Genomic DNA, 18540 nt, shown 5'->3' with positions numbered 1-18540 from the left:
AAGTGCAAAATATACAGCTAAAAAGAGTTTGATCAAACAAAAGACTAACTGAATTGTATGAGCTGCACACTCAAACAGGTGTTTTCACTTTATTCTGACTGATTACACCTCTGCTGGAAGATGGGAGGAGCTATGCTCGGAAATGACATGATGTCACTAGACACCGTGAACCAATAAGAATGATCGATGTTAGAGATGCTGTAACTCGTTCCGCCCTAACAGATGCATCTAAACTAACAGGACTCCTCAGAAGAGGTCTAATCGAGTAGATTAAGTGGAAACACCTGTGAGGGTTTAACCGTGGGTATGTAGAGGCTTTAAAATCAATTAAGTTCAGGACAGTGCCAAGCAGAATATTGTGGTTTTACAGAAATGCACATTCCTACGTGCTTATTAAAAGCCTTTCAATAACAACAGGAGTACAGGTTTTTATTTTTATGCATCTAAAATTCAGCCTAGATAAAGCAGGCTAAACAGTTTAAGGAGTGGATGATCGGGGCATTGAAGGATTAAATGAAGTGTTTTGGTGATATGTATTTAATGTTATGTCCTGAACTTTCACTTGAACCTTAGAGACCAGCTTTGTTAACCTATTTTTGAGGCAACCAAACCAGATTCAATCATTAAAACTCTGCACTCCCTACAGGAGTTTTTCTTTCTTAAAAAGAACATGCACTTCTGGACCTTCTTACAAATACTCTTAATATTTGTCTCCAAACAAAATTTCATTTTCAATAAAAGTGCTCAGGGATTTGTAATCATAAAACAATGTCCTTATCCTTGATAAAGGTGACACTGGCTGTGACCTTTGTCTTTGGTTTGTGAGACCTCTATCTTGACTATGACTGTATATAAGAAGTGTCACCGTGACGTCACCAATTGGTTTGTGGACTGCCATTTTGAAGCCTCGAGTTCGTCATTTTAGCTGTCGCCAAGTTGTTTTTTTGCAACCAGAAGAGACACAAGATGGTTGAGCCAAGTACAACCGAACGCTGATATGACATTTTTAGGCGACCAAAATGTTACAATTAACTTTCATGATCAGAAAACACACTGTGAAAGGGTTAAAGTTCTGAGACAAAAACACAGACAACTCCCAGACCAGACAATGCTGTGGTATTGACCTGTCAATACCAAGGTAGCCACACCCTAAAGCATCCCCTGCTTTATGGTCTATTTGACTCTAAATGGGACCATAATTTACTAAATTAACATCATGCTGTATTGAAGAAGACTTGAAACTAGAGATTGAGACCATAAACTCATGTTAATGTTTACTGAAGTAATAAATCAAGTGAGAAGAATCAGATTTTGAATTCAAAATCATCTTTTTGCAAACAGAGGAGACGCCCCCTGCTGGCTATTAGAAAGAATGCAACTTTAAGGCACTTCTGCTTTGGCTTTACTTTTCAGACACGGAGGTTTCCCACTGATCTAGACATGGAACTCAAACACAAACTCATCATCAAACCCTGCTCAAATTCAACATTTTAAACATGAACTGAACAGACACCGAATCTCTTTGACTCAAGCTTCCAGCCCCCTACCTATTATTCATCTCTGCTGTTTTACAGTCTGATGTAATTCTCTCTAGTTGTTGTCTTTTCCTTTCCCCTGTTCGTCTTGTTTTTAGTCCACTCCCCCTTCCCCTCTTTCACTCCTTTCCTGCGCCTTTCTTTCTCTCTCCCTCTCCCTCTCTCTCTCTTAAACCACTTCAGGCCCCAGTGCTCAGGAGGTCGCACAGCTGCAGGGGCCCATACCCAGGAACCGGCCCCTCTCATCCCTGCTCTCTCCTCCCTCCACTGTCTGTCTCTCCCCTGATACTCATCCGGCCAAAGACAGAACCATAAAAGTCTGCTATGCTATGGTTTTTATTGGCTAAAGGGCTTGAGAAACTATGATAGATAATGAGACAACAATGCAGAATCACTGTATTGAGGATTGCTAATTTAGCGCTGTGAGAATGCAATGTTTAAGGAAATGGCTGAAATTTTCTTTTCTTATTTCCCTCCATCCCTTCTTCTCTACTTCGTCCTCCTTTCTGCTGTGATCTGCTGTGCAGGTGAGGATGTGATTTACCAGGTGAGCTCACCTTTGTGGAATATTGCAAGAATGTGGCTTTGGGTAAACTTGTCCTGCCCTCCTGGCCATCTATTCACCTATCCATCCATCGATTTAACCATCCATCCATCCCTCCCTCCACCCATCCACCCCCTCTTCCCCTCCCTCCCTCCCTCTCCGCTTCTTTCCCAAAGCAGCAAATAATCCCCTGCACCTGCAAAAGCTCCGCACACTGCAGCCTGCCAAGAGTAGAGCGTGTGACCTTGCCTCCATGACCACAGAGTCTGGGAGAAAAGAGAGGGAAATGTCGAGAGAGAAAGAGAGGGTTTGTCGATAGAGGAGGATGATGAAAGAAAAAGAAAAAAAAAAAGGGGGAAAAAGAGGGGAGGGGAAACAAAGAGAGAGAAGATTGTAGTTAGCGGAGATATCAGACACATTGAAAACACATTGTGAACCTTGGTCCGGTCTGGGGTCCAGGCCCGCGGCTGGGAACCGGCCTGTCCGGCTATTTTTGTGTTGCCTTTTCTCCCCAGTGATGTCATGCTACTTGTTTCCCAAGAACTGGGACGGGACGAGAGGGAGGCATGAGAATAGGCTGCAGTGCTCTCCCACTCCATCATCTGGTACAGTAGGTCAGCACATAATCACATATCAACACATTCTGCTATTTGTTAACATTCATGTGTTTAAGCACTAAAATATACAAATTCAATTAGTAGAGTCGTATAAATATACGCTATACACCAGGGGTCACAAAATCAAATTACATCTGGGCCACTGGCCAAATTGTCCTGTCCAAATGGGACCACTTGAACACCACACAGGAAAAAGAAATTGCAAAACTGCAACTAAATATATACACTTCCTCTGTAGTATGCAATATGAAACTGTTAAAGCGATGTATTTTGCAGTATGCTAGGCCAGGCTTTAGCCTTTAAACAAGCTCTTAAAGCACTGGAACTCATACCACTATTGCAATATTATCAAAAAATACAACTTATTGAGCTTTGAAATTTCACTTTTTTTAAGATACTGCAGCTTTAGCGCCACCAACCCTTAATCAATTTATTCAAACAGCTCATAGTGAAGTAAGACAAACGGGATCGTCAACGAGGGGAGACGGTAAATTTAAAACATTGCTCGTCCAAAATTTACTCAAACTGTTTTTTTTCAGTTACAGCAAAAAAAACAGTGGAATGATATCCCTACAAATATTAGAGTAATGTTAAAAAAGGTCTTATTTTCTCAGTAAGCATCTCTTTGCCCCATCAGAGGCAGCTGTTTCCCTCGCCTATTCCCTCGCCACTCTGCTGCTCTGTAGCCGATCTGTGAGCGTCACTGGCTGGCTCTCCAGCGAGCTACGCACGCGGGCGATTGTGGAGCTTTTCAACTCCAAAAAAGGCAGCTTAATAATGGACATTTGTGTTGTGATATTTAAACAAACTATCCGTCAACAGGGAATAAAAGCCCTTTGTCTACGAGACCGGTCTCTTGAGAGCGCTCCAGCCAGCTCATAGCGGGGTCTGTGAGTGTGACTGCCTGGCGGGCGAGGTAGCGACCCCGGCAGGCGCTAGCTAGCTGTCACGGTAATTTGTGGAGCTTCTAAACTCTGAAAACGTTGGAGCAAATGTTTGATTCGTAAAACTGACAATATTCGAAATCTACACAGTTGATTTCTGGCCTCAAAAATTCTCAGAAGTGAATTTAGTGATGAAACAGCTACGAAACATTTAAAAAACTTGCTGTTTTTGGCTTCTGTTGTTGTGACCATAGTCATAGAGTGATACAGGAATGAGTCATCACGCCGACTCGTCCGCCTTTACAGTCTCGTTGTGTTTACTCACGCTCATGTGACCGTGGTGTAGTTTGTTTATAGCCTAACGTTAGCTTTTTATTTCTGGTGATTGCATTCAAGCTTCAAAATTCATAGAAATGGTGTTCATTAGTGGAGATTATCTTATGGAACAAAACGTGTAAGTATCATAAACGTGTGTTTGCCACAGAGCTTATTTTCTGCAATAATCCAAAACACAATGGAAAAATCACATTGGCTTTTTGTCGAGGGAACCAGGGCGATGCTAACTTCCTGATTGGCCTACAAAAGTACGTCATCCCTGGAGCGCTCTATAGACCTGTACCGTTCCAGCGCTTTGCATTGTGGGATACAGTAGACGAGGTTGACTGGTTCGATGCATACTGGGGACTTTTTTTCCAAATCAGAACAACATCCAGGTATTTTTGGCATACTGTAGTTTTGCTTTTGTTTCCATACTGCATGCTACACACTACATTTTGTCCGAATTAGTACGTACTGCTTGTACAATATGCGTTTTTGAATACAGCCTCAGAAGCTGAGCAACTGGTGTTTCTGTGTCCTTTCCCTGGTACAGAGCGTACTGTTCCGCATGTTTAGTAGCGTAATGATGCTTGAGATTCCTGGAGAACAGCAGCTAGAAGTGGCAGTAAATTAAATATAAAATAATTAGCTGTCCACTCCTCTTGAAACTGTCGGTGCTCCAGGTCAACTTTTCTTTTTAGGCTTAAAGTCTTTATGTTGACAACTTGAGCAGTGGGGGGGAGAATAATGAAATTGCCCCGCGGTCGGTTCTGCTCTGGCTGCTATACAGAGGGTTGACAGTTTATTTGGATTTTGTCAATAAAAATGACATTAAAGTCAAAAGCATTTTACAAGTACTTTGTGTGTCTGAAAGCGCTCACATAACAGGACTGCTTACCCAAAAGCAACTGGCTACTGAGTGAGACCACCTGATGTTTTTGTTTTGAGAATGAACTCCTTCGTCTTTTTTTTTTTTTTTCTCCCCCGACAGGCGATGAGGAGACTTGACTATGCAAGGTTAGTCTTTGTATAAAATGCATGTGGACAGCTGGGCTGCCTCGGGCGTTGCAAGGTATGATTACTTCTCAGGGAGAGCAATTGAGCAACAGCATGGAGCGATTACTAATATTTTCTTTGTCCATTCCCCCCCTGCGAGTTTAATCGGCTGCATGTTATCTCACTCTCCTCCTCCTCCTCCTATCTCACACACATGTGGACATCACAGAAACCATGTGTGCGTGCACAGCACATGCAAACAAGTAAACACACAGAGAAAAAGTCAGAAAAAGGGGAAGAACTGGCAGACAGTATGTTCGAGCTCAGGATGTGTCATGTGTATTCCATTAGAGGGCAGATTAAAAAAGGAGATTTTGTTTTCCACATCAAAGGCCTCGCGCCGGGGGATTCCTCTCCGTCTCTCGCCCTCTCCGAGTCTCTCCATCCCTTCTTCTTTGTTTCATGAATAAATAATAAGGGGTAAACCTGGGAAAACAAACTCTTTGACCTTTGAACCCCCGTGTCAGGGTCAGAGTTTGCACCTGGACGACTTCCCACAGGAAAGAGGTGGTGGGTCTGCGTGCATGCGAGTGTGTCAGCACATCACGTATGTGTAGGGAGCAATTGCGAGGCCTTCTTGATTTTAAGGGGTAAAGGGCAACTTTTCTGACACCTTTCTATCTGAACCAGGATTTACTTTTTCAGCAATTTGAGCTACAGTAGCTCTTCTATTGGATCGGCCAACACGGGCCAGCCTTCGCTCCCCACGTGCATCAATGAACATTGGGTCTGACCCTGTCGCCTGTTCTCCTTCCTTGGACCACTTTTGGTAGGTCCTGACCACTGCAGACCGGGAACATCCCACAAGAGCTGCGGTTTTGGAGATGCTCTGACCCAGTCGTCTTTACAGACATGCCCACTTTATGATAATCACATGCAGTTTTTGGGTCAAGTCATAGTCAAGTCAGCACACTGACACACTGACAGCTGTTGTTGCCTGTTGGGCTGCAGTTTGCCGTGTTATGATTTGAACATATTCTTTATGCTAAATGCAGTACCTGTGAGGGTTTCTGGACAATATTTGTCATTGTTTTGTGTTGTTAATTGATTTCCAGTAATGAATATATACATACATTTGCATAAAGCAGCATATTTACCCACTCCCATGTTGATAAGAGTATTAAATACTTGACAAATCTCCCTTTAAGGTACATTTTGAACAGATACAAAATTTGCGATTAATCGTGATTAATCATGGATAATCATGCAATTAATCATGATTAAATAGTCAGTCTACTCAATGATAGAAAAGGGGTCCCTTAAGGAAAAAGGTTGGGAACCACTGCTCTATGGTAGGGAGACAGCATTTGTGAGAGCGTCTCATCGGTTACATTTTAGTTCCCATCATGCTAAATTCCTGGAATTTTCTGTGGCTCTCTCTTGGTGTTCAATCATAACGTAAAAATGTTACACCCTCCTGTTTTGCTAATGTTGTTTTTGAGGTCAGAACAGATGGGGTAAACTGTAAGTCTTACTCTACAGTTGCTGTTGGGAAAAACAACATTATGAAATTAATGTGTGAAAGAACAGTGAGAATTACTCAGATGGATACTGAAGTCTGGTGTAAATAAAAAAAAAATACCTCTGTGGATTGACCAATGTGTAAAAAATTATCCAATATTGTGTTACTATGTGTGATTTATAAAATGTTCCTGCCTCTCCATGATATCCCAGAAATTCAAGGACGAGTTGAACTTAATGCGCTCTACGAAATGATTTGTCTGCTCGCTCCTCGTCCAACAGGCCTTTAGCAGTTGGTTGGTTTTCTCCCTTTTCCTCTCACTGACAGCTGTGCTGGCTCGGTGTGAAATAAAAAGAAAAAAGGCCATAACGCAGCACATTACTATCCCACAAAGCAGATGGGAGATCTTGCCACACACATGCACTCACTCTCAGATTCCTTGACTCTGGCATTTCTCAAACTAAAAATCGCGTTGTTCTCGATAATGAAGGCCTCTGAACATCTTGGTGGTCACTCTAAAAAGGAACGGCAGTAAAAAATCTGTTTGGTTGCAAGTTTTTTTTCTTCTCCTTCCTCGAGTAGTCAGCGAGTCTCTGCCATTGTAACTGAGGAAACGCCTCATTAGCCATTCAGAGCACTGTGTTAATACAGCGGATACATATGGGAGGACTGGGGAGCCAATGGATGGAGAAGAGGACAAGGAGAGAGAGGAGAGGAGAGGTCCAGATTCCAGCAGTTCAGCTCTCCGCCAACGGACGCGTCCAGATGGCCTGGAGAGAGAGAGGGCCTTTGACTGAGGGACAAAGAGACACTTGTGGACGACAAAAATCTAACTCACACACATACACACAGCTGTGAAGTGTATTGTTCGTCTTAGCTCGGCCGTTTGCTCCTAACGTAGATGGAATGCTCGACTGTCCGCCTCTCGCGCCCTTGAGACATGATGTCACTCCGACAAAACGCCGTCTTCTCAGAGAGAGACGGCTTTTTATGTGTTCAGGGCCACACAATGAAAAGAGAGAGAGGGCAAGGGGAGATGAGAGAGAGAAAAAGATATGAAGAGAGATAAAAAAAAATATGCAGGGTTGGATATTATCGTGATAAATTGAAGGCTGGTTTTGATGGTAGTCGTGACAACCCATTAAAGCGGGGCGTAAAGTCCCCTTTTTTTGCCTGCCACAATGATACAGGGGAATGCAGAGGGTGAGCCCGCTGTAAATGTGTCACAGCGTAAGCACACATTTATAATTTTACTGCGGATTTATCACTGAGAATAATGACTGTAAATGATGGTACGGTGGAGGGATGAAGCAGATGGATAATAAAGAAAGAGAGGGGGATAAAGTCAGTTGGACAAACATTTATCTGATACATACCTTTAAATATTCCCAAAGTGGAAACTGCACCAGCGAGAACGGGATCTGAAAAAGACAAAGCAGACAGAGTTTTAATCATCATGGCGCCATAAACATGCTGCTTCTTTGCACGCTCAAATCCATGAAGGCTCAGAAGGTAGAGCAGGTCGTCCACCAATCGGAAGGGCGGCGGTTCAACTCCTCCAGTCCACATGTTGAGAGCAAGAGCAAGATACTTGACCCCAAATTACTCCCGAAGGCTGTGCCATCGGTGTGTAAATGAGTATTTAGACTAGATCCTGATGGGCAGGGGCATGGTAGCCTCTGCCATCAGTGTATGAATGTGTGTGTGAATGTGTGTGAATGAGTGAATGCTGACATGTAATGTAAAGCGCTTTGAGTGGTTGGAAGACTAGAAAAAGCGCTATATAAATGCAAGTCTATTTACCATTATTGTCAATGTAGACCCGCGGCAGGGCCGCTCAAACGCGAGAGCGACGCAACAGCTTGTGACACCTTGTGTCATGTGACAAGGAACAACCAATCACAGCCAGCAGCTATCTTTATTTTATATTTTAGTGCAGGGCTACCCAGAGCTTTACCATCTGTCTCACAGACTGTTTTACTGGCTTCACCCTTCCTGTCCGAGGAACTTCAACATCGGGTTGAAAGTTGAGCCAAATGGACACAGAGAAAACGAGTGTAAAGCTACTGTGAGGGATTTACGGTGCTGGAAATGCATTTATCTTTGTTTTGATTGTGTTTATTTTAATCAGTGAGGCTTCCTGCTAAATTAACGCAACTTCATCGTCATCGCAGCACAAAGGTTTTGGTTGCTTAGTAACGGCAGGAGCTACAGGAGAGCAACCTCCCAAGCACATTGGAAAGAAGCGGCAGAGCTGGCGTTTTGCACGCGTTTTTTAGACGCGGCATGTGTACGGCTCCGGCGTGCGTTACTTTTTTTTTTCTTTTTCTGGAGGTTCAAGTTTCATCTTTAACCTCCAATCTCCTGCACTTGTCATTCCTGCCACCTTTCTCTGTTTCCTCTCTCTCATCTGACTGCTCCCTTGTTCCTTCTCACTGCTGATGATTAATGAATGAGACGGGCTGTGGTCTGGCAGTCCTGAATGGATAGATGGATGGATGGGTGGATGGATAGATGGAGCAAACTTGGAAGGAGGAATAGAGGGATGGAGGGAGGGCTGTAAAGTGATGGTTGGAGGGCGAGTGTTGCCGCTGGAAACACTAAATCGGCAGGAAGTTACAGCGGGAGGAAATCAACGGCAGTGCCAAGGCGAGGGGCAAATGACACACAGGCAGACCACACACACACACACACATGCAAACACATGCACAGGAATGGCCACACTTTATATAAACAGACAGAAATACAAACAAAGACACGTATCCACACATATACACTTATATTCTTTTATTCATTTTGAGAGACACACTGCAGACACACACACACACACACGCACACACACACACACACACACACACACTGCAGACACACACACAGACACCGAGCATCCTGTCATCTTGCGCTGCAGGAATGGCAGAGCAGGACAGGAAGGAAAGAGAGGGAACAAAAACAAAAAGCGAAGAGAGAAATAAATAAAGTGACACTGAGCCGTGTCATCGGTCTTTGATCAGAGCAACAAGAGGATCATTCATCCATCTGTGCCGCCTCCTCCGACGGGTTCCATCAGACTACGTTAGCTCGCCGGTAAAAGCTGGACCGATCCAACTCTGAGTCAGCCGCAGCACAAAGACAATACACGGACTGTGTTTATGCCTCTTAATGAGCTTATTAAGTCCAAATGAAGTGACCTCATGTAAACACTCTGAAGTAGATTAACTTGTATGTATGCGCTGCATCTGCTCTCTGAGAGCCGAATACAAAACTTTCAAGGTCTTTTATGAAATGATAATAAGCTGATGTCCAATTGTATTAAAAGTAATTATGACAAATAGAAAATGTTATTGTATTACTAAGCCTACAAAAGGTCACCTTTCATGTCGGGTGAACACCATGTAAGGGATAATGTACAGCAAACCGGTCATTGTTGTGAAAGAATCCCTGACAGGGCGATGCTGCACCCCGACACGAAGCAGAGGGGTCTCTCATCGCCCTGAAGGGGATTCTTTCACAACAATGACCCGCTGCTGTACATTATCCCGCTTATTACACGGCTACTTACTTAAGAAATCAATATTTTGACACAAAAACGGTCCCCCAAAGTCCGACATCAGAGCTGCGCCCATAGCAACGGTCTGTTATACATGCATAGCAACGGTCTGTTATAGAGAAATTACAGACCGCAGAACACCGTGATTGACCAATCAGAATCGAGTATTTAACACAGCCGTGTAATAAAATACCTTTAGCAATTATTTAAATGGTCTGACATGTAATTTTTAATTTTATACTTATACTAAGAATGATATTTATACCAGGCATCTCTGAATTAAAAATAGCCTCTATCATACAAAAAAATCTATTAAAATCAGACATACACAGAGGCCAATACTATAAAATATATTGTAAATGTATATTACAAATACACCGAAACACATGCGACTAGTATTCTCCAATTGACCGTTGGCTGAGCCCCGCCACACACAAAAGCACCACTTTAAATATTGTGTTTACTAGAGATGTGCTCATAAGTTCTGCACAAACAAAGCATAAAAAACGACTAATGACCAAAATGACCAATCAGTCGACTAATCAACTAAGACGGGGCAGCCCTAGAAAAAAAACATACTTGGGTAAGCAACACAGAGGTCAGATGATTCAGAATCTATATTTTAAAACAGCATTCTTCACTTTCATAAGAGAAAAGGATTTGCGGATGAGGAATAACCGATGAGTTTGACAACATTTAACGTCTTAAAGTCTGGCTGAGCGTGATGGAGTGTAAACGTCCCCAAACCAAATAAAGAGCAGGAAGGAGCGACTATCGTTGATGTAAACTCTGATATAACTTCAACTTGGCCTCCACACGGTGGATGTTCCAGTCCTGAACAGGTAACAGCAGGTAAACCCACAAATACTACGAATACTGCATACAGAAATGATTTATTGTGTGCGTGACTGGTACATGGAGCTAACAGTAATGTTCCAGTGGAAACTGGAAATCTGGTCAGTCCGGGCATACAGAAGCAGATTCTCTCCGTCCTTGGAGATGATCTGAAAACTGTGTTTGATGTAGGTCTGGTATCCAGCCCCCTGAAAGTAGAGTGTTATACCAGGAGGAGTGAGTACACCTTTTCCAACTGTGGTGAGATGAGAGGGCTTTCAAAAAGGAATAAAAGTGCACCTGTCATTTATTACCACCCAGATGAATTCTGCTTTTTCCAAGCCAGGAAAAGAGAGAAAGACAGACCAGGAGAACGGAGGGGGATGTTGGGTCAATAGCCACTATTAAATGCAAGTAGAACATATTGTACTTATATAAGTGAAAGTAAATTGAAAGTGAAAGTAAGTGAACTTATGAAGAAACTCATTTCATATTTATATTTAACCATGTTTTTTATAATTGAGTAATTTTAGTCTTTGCGGTATGAGTTAACTTTTTTAAACCGTTCCATAATATCTTTTAAAAGGTACAGTGTGTAGGATTTGGTGGCATCTAGTGGTGTCGTTGCAGATTGCAACCAACTGAGTACCCCTCACCTTGGTTTGTCCATTCTGGGCTACTGTAGAAACATGGTGGAGCAACATGGCGGACTCCGTGGAGATGACCAGCTCCCTATGTAGATATGAAGGGCTCATTCTAAGCTAACAAAAACACAATTCTTAGTTTCAGGTGATTATACACTAATTAAAACATAGTTATTTATATTATATTCCATTTCTGCTAATAGATCCCCAGAAATGTTATACACCATTTCTTTAATGGACCAGTGTGTAACATTTCGGGGGATCTACTAGCAGAAATTGAATATAATATAAATAATTATGTTTTCTTTAGTGTATAATCACTTAAAAATAAGAATAGTTGTGTTTTCGTTACCTTAGAATGAGCCGTTTATATCTACATAGGGAGCGGGTCCTCTTCACAGAGTCCACCATGATGCTCCGCCATGTTTCTACAGTAGCCCAGAACGGACAAACCAAACGCTGTTAACTTTTCCTGCTTGGGCTGGAGTCGATAACGTTACTCGCTGCCGTTGCGGCCACTCTCTCTCTCTCTCTTGCTTCACCACTCACTTCCCACGTACACACACACTAGCACTGGCTCTGCTCTAAATGGCTCTACAGAGCGCCATTCGTGTTTTCCACATCGGCCACCGTAGCTCTCCAACACGCTTGGCACACGGGAGAGGCTTCAGTCAGTTGCAATCTCCTCACCTCACCGTTAGATACTGCCAGATCCTACACACTGGACCTTTAAGTAATGCTTCACAATATTTATCAGAGTTATTATTTTTACATCAAATGGCTAAAAGAAAAGAAAACTTCAATAAAACAGACTTTTTGAACGACTGCAGCGAGTGTAGAGAGAAAGAGAAAGAAAAAGACAGATTGGTTCTGCAGAGAATCTGGAAAGACTGATCCACCAATGATTTACGACTCGGCTTGACACCCCTGGCACACTGAGCGGTGTGTGTGTGTGTGTGTGTGTTGGTGTGTGTGTTGCCTGGCAGAGATGGAACGTCTGAAAACCACATGTGGCCTGATTAAAATTGATAAGACATTTATAGTTAAGAGAGGACACACAGACACACACACACACACATACACACACACACTTGAAACATGTATGAACCTGGCAAATAGCAGAGTCCAACTGTGTGTTTGTTTATTCGAGTTATGAAACCAAATATACAGGGTGGAGAGAATGTGAATAAATCATGTAGTGTTGTTTTTTCCAGTACTAATTGCTTTCTACTCATCTCACATCAACACACTCTGACCTACAGATGCAATACTGTAGCCTGATGTTGACGGAGGGAGATGACAGACGTAATAAATCTCTCAGCTGAATGAGAAATGAAGACAGGTAGAGACAGAGAGAGAGAAGTGGTGAAGAAAGGGGATCGGACAAGTAATCCGTCTCTCCCTCCTTCCCCGTTCCTTTCTTATAAACCATCGCATCATCCCGTTGTGAACATCTCAATCAAAAAGTCCTTTTTATTTTCTATCTGGCTGAGAAATGTGTTATCTGCTGTGGAATGAAATTCACCACAACTTCCATCCTTGTGTCACTGCTCTGACTTGCACTAAATACACAAACAAGATATCTCAAAACAGGCCAAGGGAGCAAGTTTTTTTTGGTTTTTTTTGCTTTTGCTTTTGTTTTTAAAACAGGGTAACCTTGGAGATAGACGTGTGCATCACCATTGCACCTGATAGACAGAACATTCCTCATAACCGTCCTGTCCCTGTGGTTTTAAATGTAAGAAAACCCATAGATGTGTTGCCAAAAGAAGGATGAAATACTCCTCTTCAGCAATTTGTTCATTCCAGGTTCATTATCTGGCCTGATAATGAGTTTTAGGTAAGCTATAGAGCTGCTTTTATTTTGAAATTCCATCTATCATTCATGGGAAAATGTGCATTTTCCATAAAATGTGTTTAAACATTCATGAAGAGGAGAAAGACAAACCCTCACACAACATACCAGTAATGCAAATTCACTCTATAAGCAGCTATTTCAATAACATCACTGTAATTATTCAATGCGCAGATACAGACTCGTGCAGACCGTGTGGGAACTCAAATGTTTGATTTTTGTCTGACTCCTCAGGCAAAACAGCTCATCTCTCCACAATATCTGATAATAAAGTCCGTAAGGTTTGATGTGTGACAGTTATTACCCAATTGGATCACTGTGCAAATGCCTTAAGGTGGAATGGCACCCCCACATCCACCATAAACTGAGCTGCTGAAAGAACATATTTAAATAATTACCGTCTTGCTCAACGGAGGGAACAGATAATAATCAATACAACTAAATATCTCGGTTTAGAAAAACATCTGTCCCAGTACCTCAAGTTTACTTTAGCTTATTTTTAATTAAGTTTTAATGAGGTTTTCACATGAAGTGTAGGCCTCTCAGTAGACACACGGGGGAAACAGGGACTTTACAGTATTTCATCACAGTGGACATGAAATCTTTTGCTTTGAGCCTCCTTTTCCTAGAACGGTCTGTTGTTTTGTGTATCAAGGTTGGATATGAAACCGCCAACCTTCCTCCCACCCATCCTCATTTGAACTTCGTTTGTTGATAAGATCATTTATTTTGCATTGCCCAGTGTTTTCTAAATCATTTTTTCTATTTCATTCTACGGATCTTGTTTGTGTCATTATAATAGTGTTTTTGTTTTTATGAGTTACTGATGAAATGTTCTCACATGTTTGTGATTTGACGCCTTCAAGTGTTTTGTGAACTAAATTGTACACAGTGGTGGAAAATAACTAAGTACCTTTACTCAATTACTGTACTTGAGTACAATTTTGAGGTATGTGTACTTTACTTGAATATTTCCATTTTCTGTTTATACTTCTACATCTACTCCATTACAGTTCAGAGGTAAATATTGTACTTTTTACTCCACTACATCTATTTGATGACTTTAGTTACTTTGCAGATTTATATTAATAATACAAAATGCAATCAACAAATAAATGTATTCTAGGTTGAAATAAGAGGGGGGAGGTGCGCTACACATAATATCTAAAGTAAAAACTAGCCCCACCTTTACCAGCTGCAACATTAACATGATGTACTCATTAATGTCAAAGTGAAACATATGCCTTATATGCAATATAATACAGAACTACATTATTCTGAAAATGGACCATTCTGCATGAGTACCTTTACTTTTGGTTCTTTAAAGGGACTGTTTGTAACTTTTTAAGCGTATAAATGTAGCGGGTCGGCACACATGCGTGTTCGCATATGCGCGCTCGCGTGTTGCCGGAGCCTCGTCTCCGCTGCCTGCTCTCCTTCACTCAGACAGCGCGCGCGTCCTCGCTGTCTCGCTCCACCTCTAGACGTGAACGCGCGCTCACTCCACACTGCAGAAGAGTTAGTTTAGCTCTGAGGATATCTAGTGAATGTACATTGGACGTTTGTGCAGAAATAAATGCTGCAGCTCCTCCAGACCAACAGAGGTTTTCCGTGTCTTGTGAAGTGACGGGGCTCCTCAACGAGTTACGTTATCGTTTCGTTACCGACCGGGTGCCGGTGTCTTCGGCTGCGGTCGGGAGGCGATAACGTAACTCGTTGAGGAGCCCCGCTGCTGAAGCCTGCGCTGAGCAGGAATAGCCAACACTAGGATCAGCATTGATTCATGGAGAGACCTTCGTCTGGTCTGCTAACATTACTGCCAAGCAGCTGAAATATAGAGTGATATTGTGGTTTTAGCTGACATCTGTCGCCTCATTGTTTTGAGCGATGCTCGTTCACGTCTATGTAGAGCGAGCAAGCGTGAGCTCGACGCTGACTTTCGTTGATTTCAAGGCCACAGGTGTCGCTGTTAAGCAGCATTTCTGAATCTTACAAATAGTCCCTTTAAGTAAAGTTTGTTGCTGATACTTTTGTACTTTCAATTAAACACAATTTTGAGTGTGTGTGATGGACTTTTACTTGTGATGGAGTATTTCTACACTGTGGTATTGCTTCTTTTACTTAAGTAGAAGATCTGAGTACTTCTTCCACCACTGTTTGTACAACACTGAAGCACAGCATGTTTCAATTCAATTTTAGGGATAACTAACTACCAAGAAAAATGTCCGACATTGTGACATTTAGCAATGACAAAATATACATTTAAATCAATATGAAAGCCAGCTTGTAGTGAATTCATTCATTATGCAGGTCCACTGTCGTCCTGTGCATCTTGTGACTGAGCGAGTTAGGGGCTGAGTGTATTGCTTGAGGACACTGTGAGGGACCACCTGGCTGTAACCGGTTGCAGGTGCTGAACTTGAAGTCAAAAGGGGACATTTTCTCGAACCACTGGGCCAGTGGGCGAACCGCATGGTTTTGATATTCTAGAGTTACAAAGAGGTCTGCCACAAGTGTTGAGGGCACATTTAGACCTGAGCTATGTGTCATGGTAGACTAGCACACAGCCACGCAGACGGCCAGGGTCGTGCCACGCTAGGCTAGCATGAAGGCAGCATAAAATCCACACTGCTCCATGCTGCTAGCCGCTGACTCCGTCTCGTCTCCCTGCCTTGTATAATGCCTCAGCTACCGTGGGCAATTCAGCGCCATGAGGCCAAGCAAAACTTGCAACGTGTGCTCAATTCAGTCTTTATGTTGACCCTAAAAAACAGACAAGACCACATAAATCCCAGTAAAAACGATGGAAAAAAGATGTCTGTTAGCATCATCAGGACATAAACAATCAGTATCGCTCCATCAATATGTTTATTTGTAAATCAAATGAGCGAGAGCATGTTTGATATTGTCTCAGCGTATCATCTCACAGACTACATGTGTAGCAGTTATTTAAATGAACAGTTAGCAGAGGAAATCAGTCCTCTGAAGGCAGAGCAGCAGTGATGTTTATGTCCATTGAAAACGACTGAGGTTTTCCTCCGCCTGCCAAAACTTTACTAGCGCACTCGACTCCAGCTTGAGCCAATCAGTGCACTTCCATGGCCATGTGAGCAGTAACCGAATCATAACGACAACCAGGGAGACGAACACGCCCAGTGCGTTTAACACGTTGTTGAGGTCTGCGAACATGACCTATCACTTGACATAAAAGTTTTGACACAAAAAAACACACACTCAAGTAACGGAGGCATAAGTTATCATTTCTACAGCTATGGAACAGGGAGGCTTACAACTGCAAACATTTTAACATAGTGGATTTGTTCAGCGGCTCAACAACTATTGGATGGATGCCATGAAATTTTGTACACATATTCGTGGTCCCCAGAGGATTAATCCTGCTGACGTTCTCCTCTAGCGACACCCACACAGGTTGGCATTTATGATTCGCAGTGAAATGTCTTGACAACTGTTGGATGGATTACCCACCAGAGCCCTTTTCATGCAAAAATGTCAAACATTCTCTGGTGACATCTTCAAAATAGTGAAGATTTTCTGCTCTTTTTTTGCTTTTTTTTTTAATGCAGTGATGCGTTATGATCCGGTTACTGCTCACATGGCCATGGAAGTGCACTGATTGGCTCAAGCTGGAGTCGAGTGCGCTAGTAAAGTTTTGGCAGGCGGAGGAAAACCTCAGTCGTTTTCAATGGACATAAACATCACTGCACAACCAACTTGATTATATAATCTTGGGCTCAGCTCTGGGACATTGTGATGGTGGACTCAAGGGGGGAAGGGAGTCCCCATTGGTGCCCCCATGTTCGAAAGAAACGCAGCAAAAGTGCCCTCTTGGATGCCTCTATAGATGAGACATGATAAAGTGTCCTCTAGGGTGCCCTTCCAGTGGAGAAAACATGGTAAAGTGCCCTCTTGGATGCCCCAAAGTAGATAAAACGTGATAAAGTACCCTATAGGGTCCCCTTCCAGTGGAGAAAACACGATAAAGTGCCATCTAGGGTGCCCTTCCAGTGGAGAGAATTAGATAAAGTGCCCTCTTAGATGCCCCTAAGTAGATAAAACCCCATAAAGTGTCCTCTAGGGTGCCCTTCCAGTGGAGCAAACATAATAAAGTGTCCTCTTGGATGCCCCAAAGTAGAGAAAACATGATAAAGTGTCCTCTGGGGTGCCCTTCCAGTGGAGAAAATGAGATAAAGTGCCCTCTAAGGTGCTCTTCCAGTGGAGAAAACGTGATAAAGTGCCCTCTAGGGTGCCCTTTCAGTGGAGAAAACATGATAAAGGCCCTCTAGGGTGCACTTCCAGTGGAGGAAATGAGATAAAGTGCCATATAGGCTGGTGCCCCACCACATGCAGCTGGTCCCCCTTATATTTTTTCCGCCCCTGCCTTAGTTGTCTGAGAGGGGGGGGGGGGGGGGGGGGGGCGATGATGGGCATTTTTCACTATTTGCTGACATCAGACCAAATTAATAAATACTGAAAATAACCATTACTACCTACTTTTGTACCCATCTCTCTCATCCAACCCTAACAGAAGTATTTTAAGGATAAGACATTTTTAGAGTAAGCAAAACATCGTCTGTTAAATTCGACCAGGCTGAAATAATTCAGCAAGCCTTGGATAAACCTTCTCTTTGTTTATAGCGTCTACCCTCGAATTTCTGGCCCTCTAATACATCTGGCTGTCAAAACTACTGTACGTCTTCCTCTTCACTATCTGCATCAAACCTCCATCAAATTCTTCTCTCTCAGTCTATAAATCTACCTTCTCCACCTCCACCCTACTGACCACTCACTTCCTCTGATGCATTGTGCTGCCTTGCTGCACCGCAAAGCAAAAAGTAAAGGGATCACAATGGGTCACCTCTGAGGTTAGAGTCACATTCACCATTGTATTCCTGTTTTTGATCAAATCATGCCAAAGTATGACTCTGCAACTTGGCCACGGAGTAAAAACTTTGCTCCAGGAGCTCAGCAGCATCTGCTCCGAAAAGCCCACAAACATCTGTGTCATCCAGCTGGCCTCCAGGGACCGGATTCCACTGCTGGGAAACATATGACCGGCTCTCACACAGACCTGCTGTCCTGCATGTGTGTGTCTGCATTTTTCTAGGAATATGTCGGCATGCTTAATCATATTTCCGCTGGTGTGTGTGCAGTGTGTGTGTGTGTGTGTGTGTGTCAGAAGAGCAGGATTTTGTGTTAGGTGGCTGACACATTTTGTCACTGATC

The 18540-nt window shown here is 42.8% G+C and overlaps 1 protein-coding gene across 2 annotated transcripts in view; it reads right to left on the bottom strand.

Moving 5' to 3' along the window:
* slc25a26 (solute carrier family 25 member 26) overlaps positions 1–18540 on the bottom strand; it is a 73082-nt gene that overhangs the window by 17570 nt on the left and 36972 nt on the right. Inside the window, exons 6-7 of one of the 2 annotated variants that reach the window (XM_037784814.1) lie at positions 7793–7837; positions 2276–2345 (exon numbers count right to left, since the gene is read on the bottom strand). In XM_037784814.1, the coding sequence (XP_037640742.1) occupies positions 2276–2345; positions 7793–7837 (115 nt within the window). The remainder of the gene's footprint in view (positions 1–2275; positions 2346–7792; positions 7838–18540) is intronic. The other variant, XM_037784902.1, reaches the window with a different exon arrangement.

This window comes from Sebastes umbrosus, chromosome 1 (assembly GCF_015220745.1).
Source record: "Sebastes umbrosus isolate fSebUmb1 chromosome 1, fSebUmb1.pri, whole genome shotgun sequence".
NCBI lineage: Eukaryota > Metazoa > Chordata > Actinopteri > Perciformes > Sebastidae > Sebastes > Sebastes umbrosus.
This window is presented reverse-complemented; position numbering and strand designations above follow the sequence as displayed.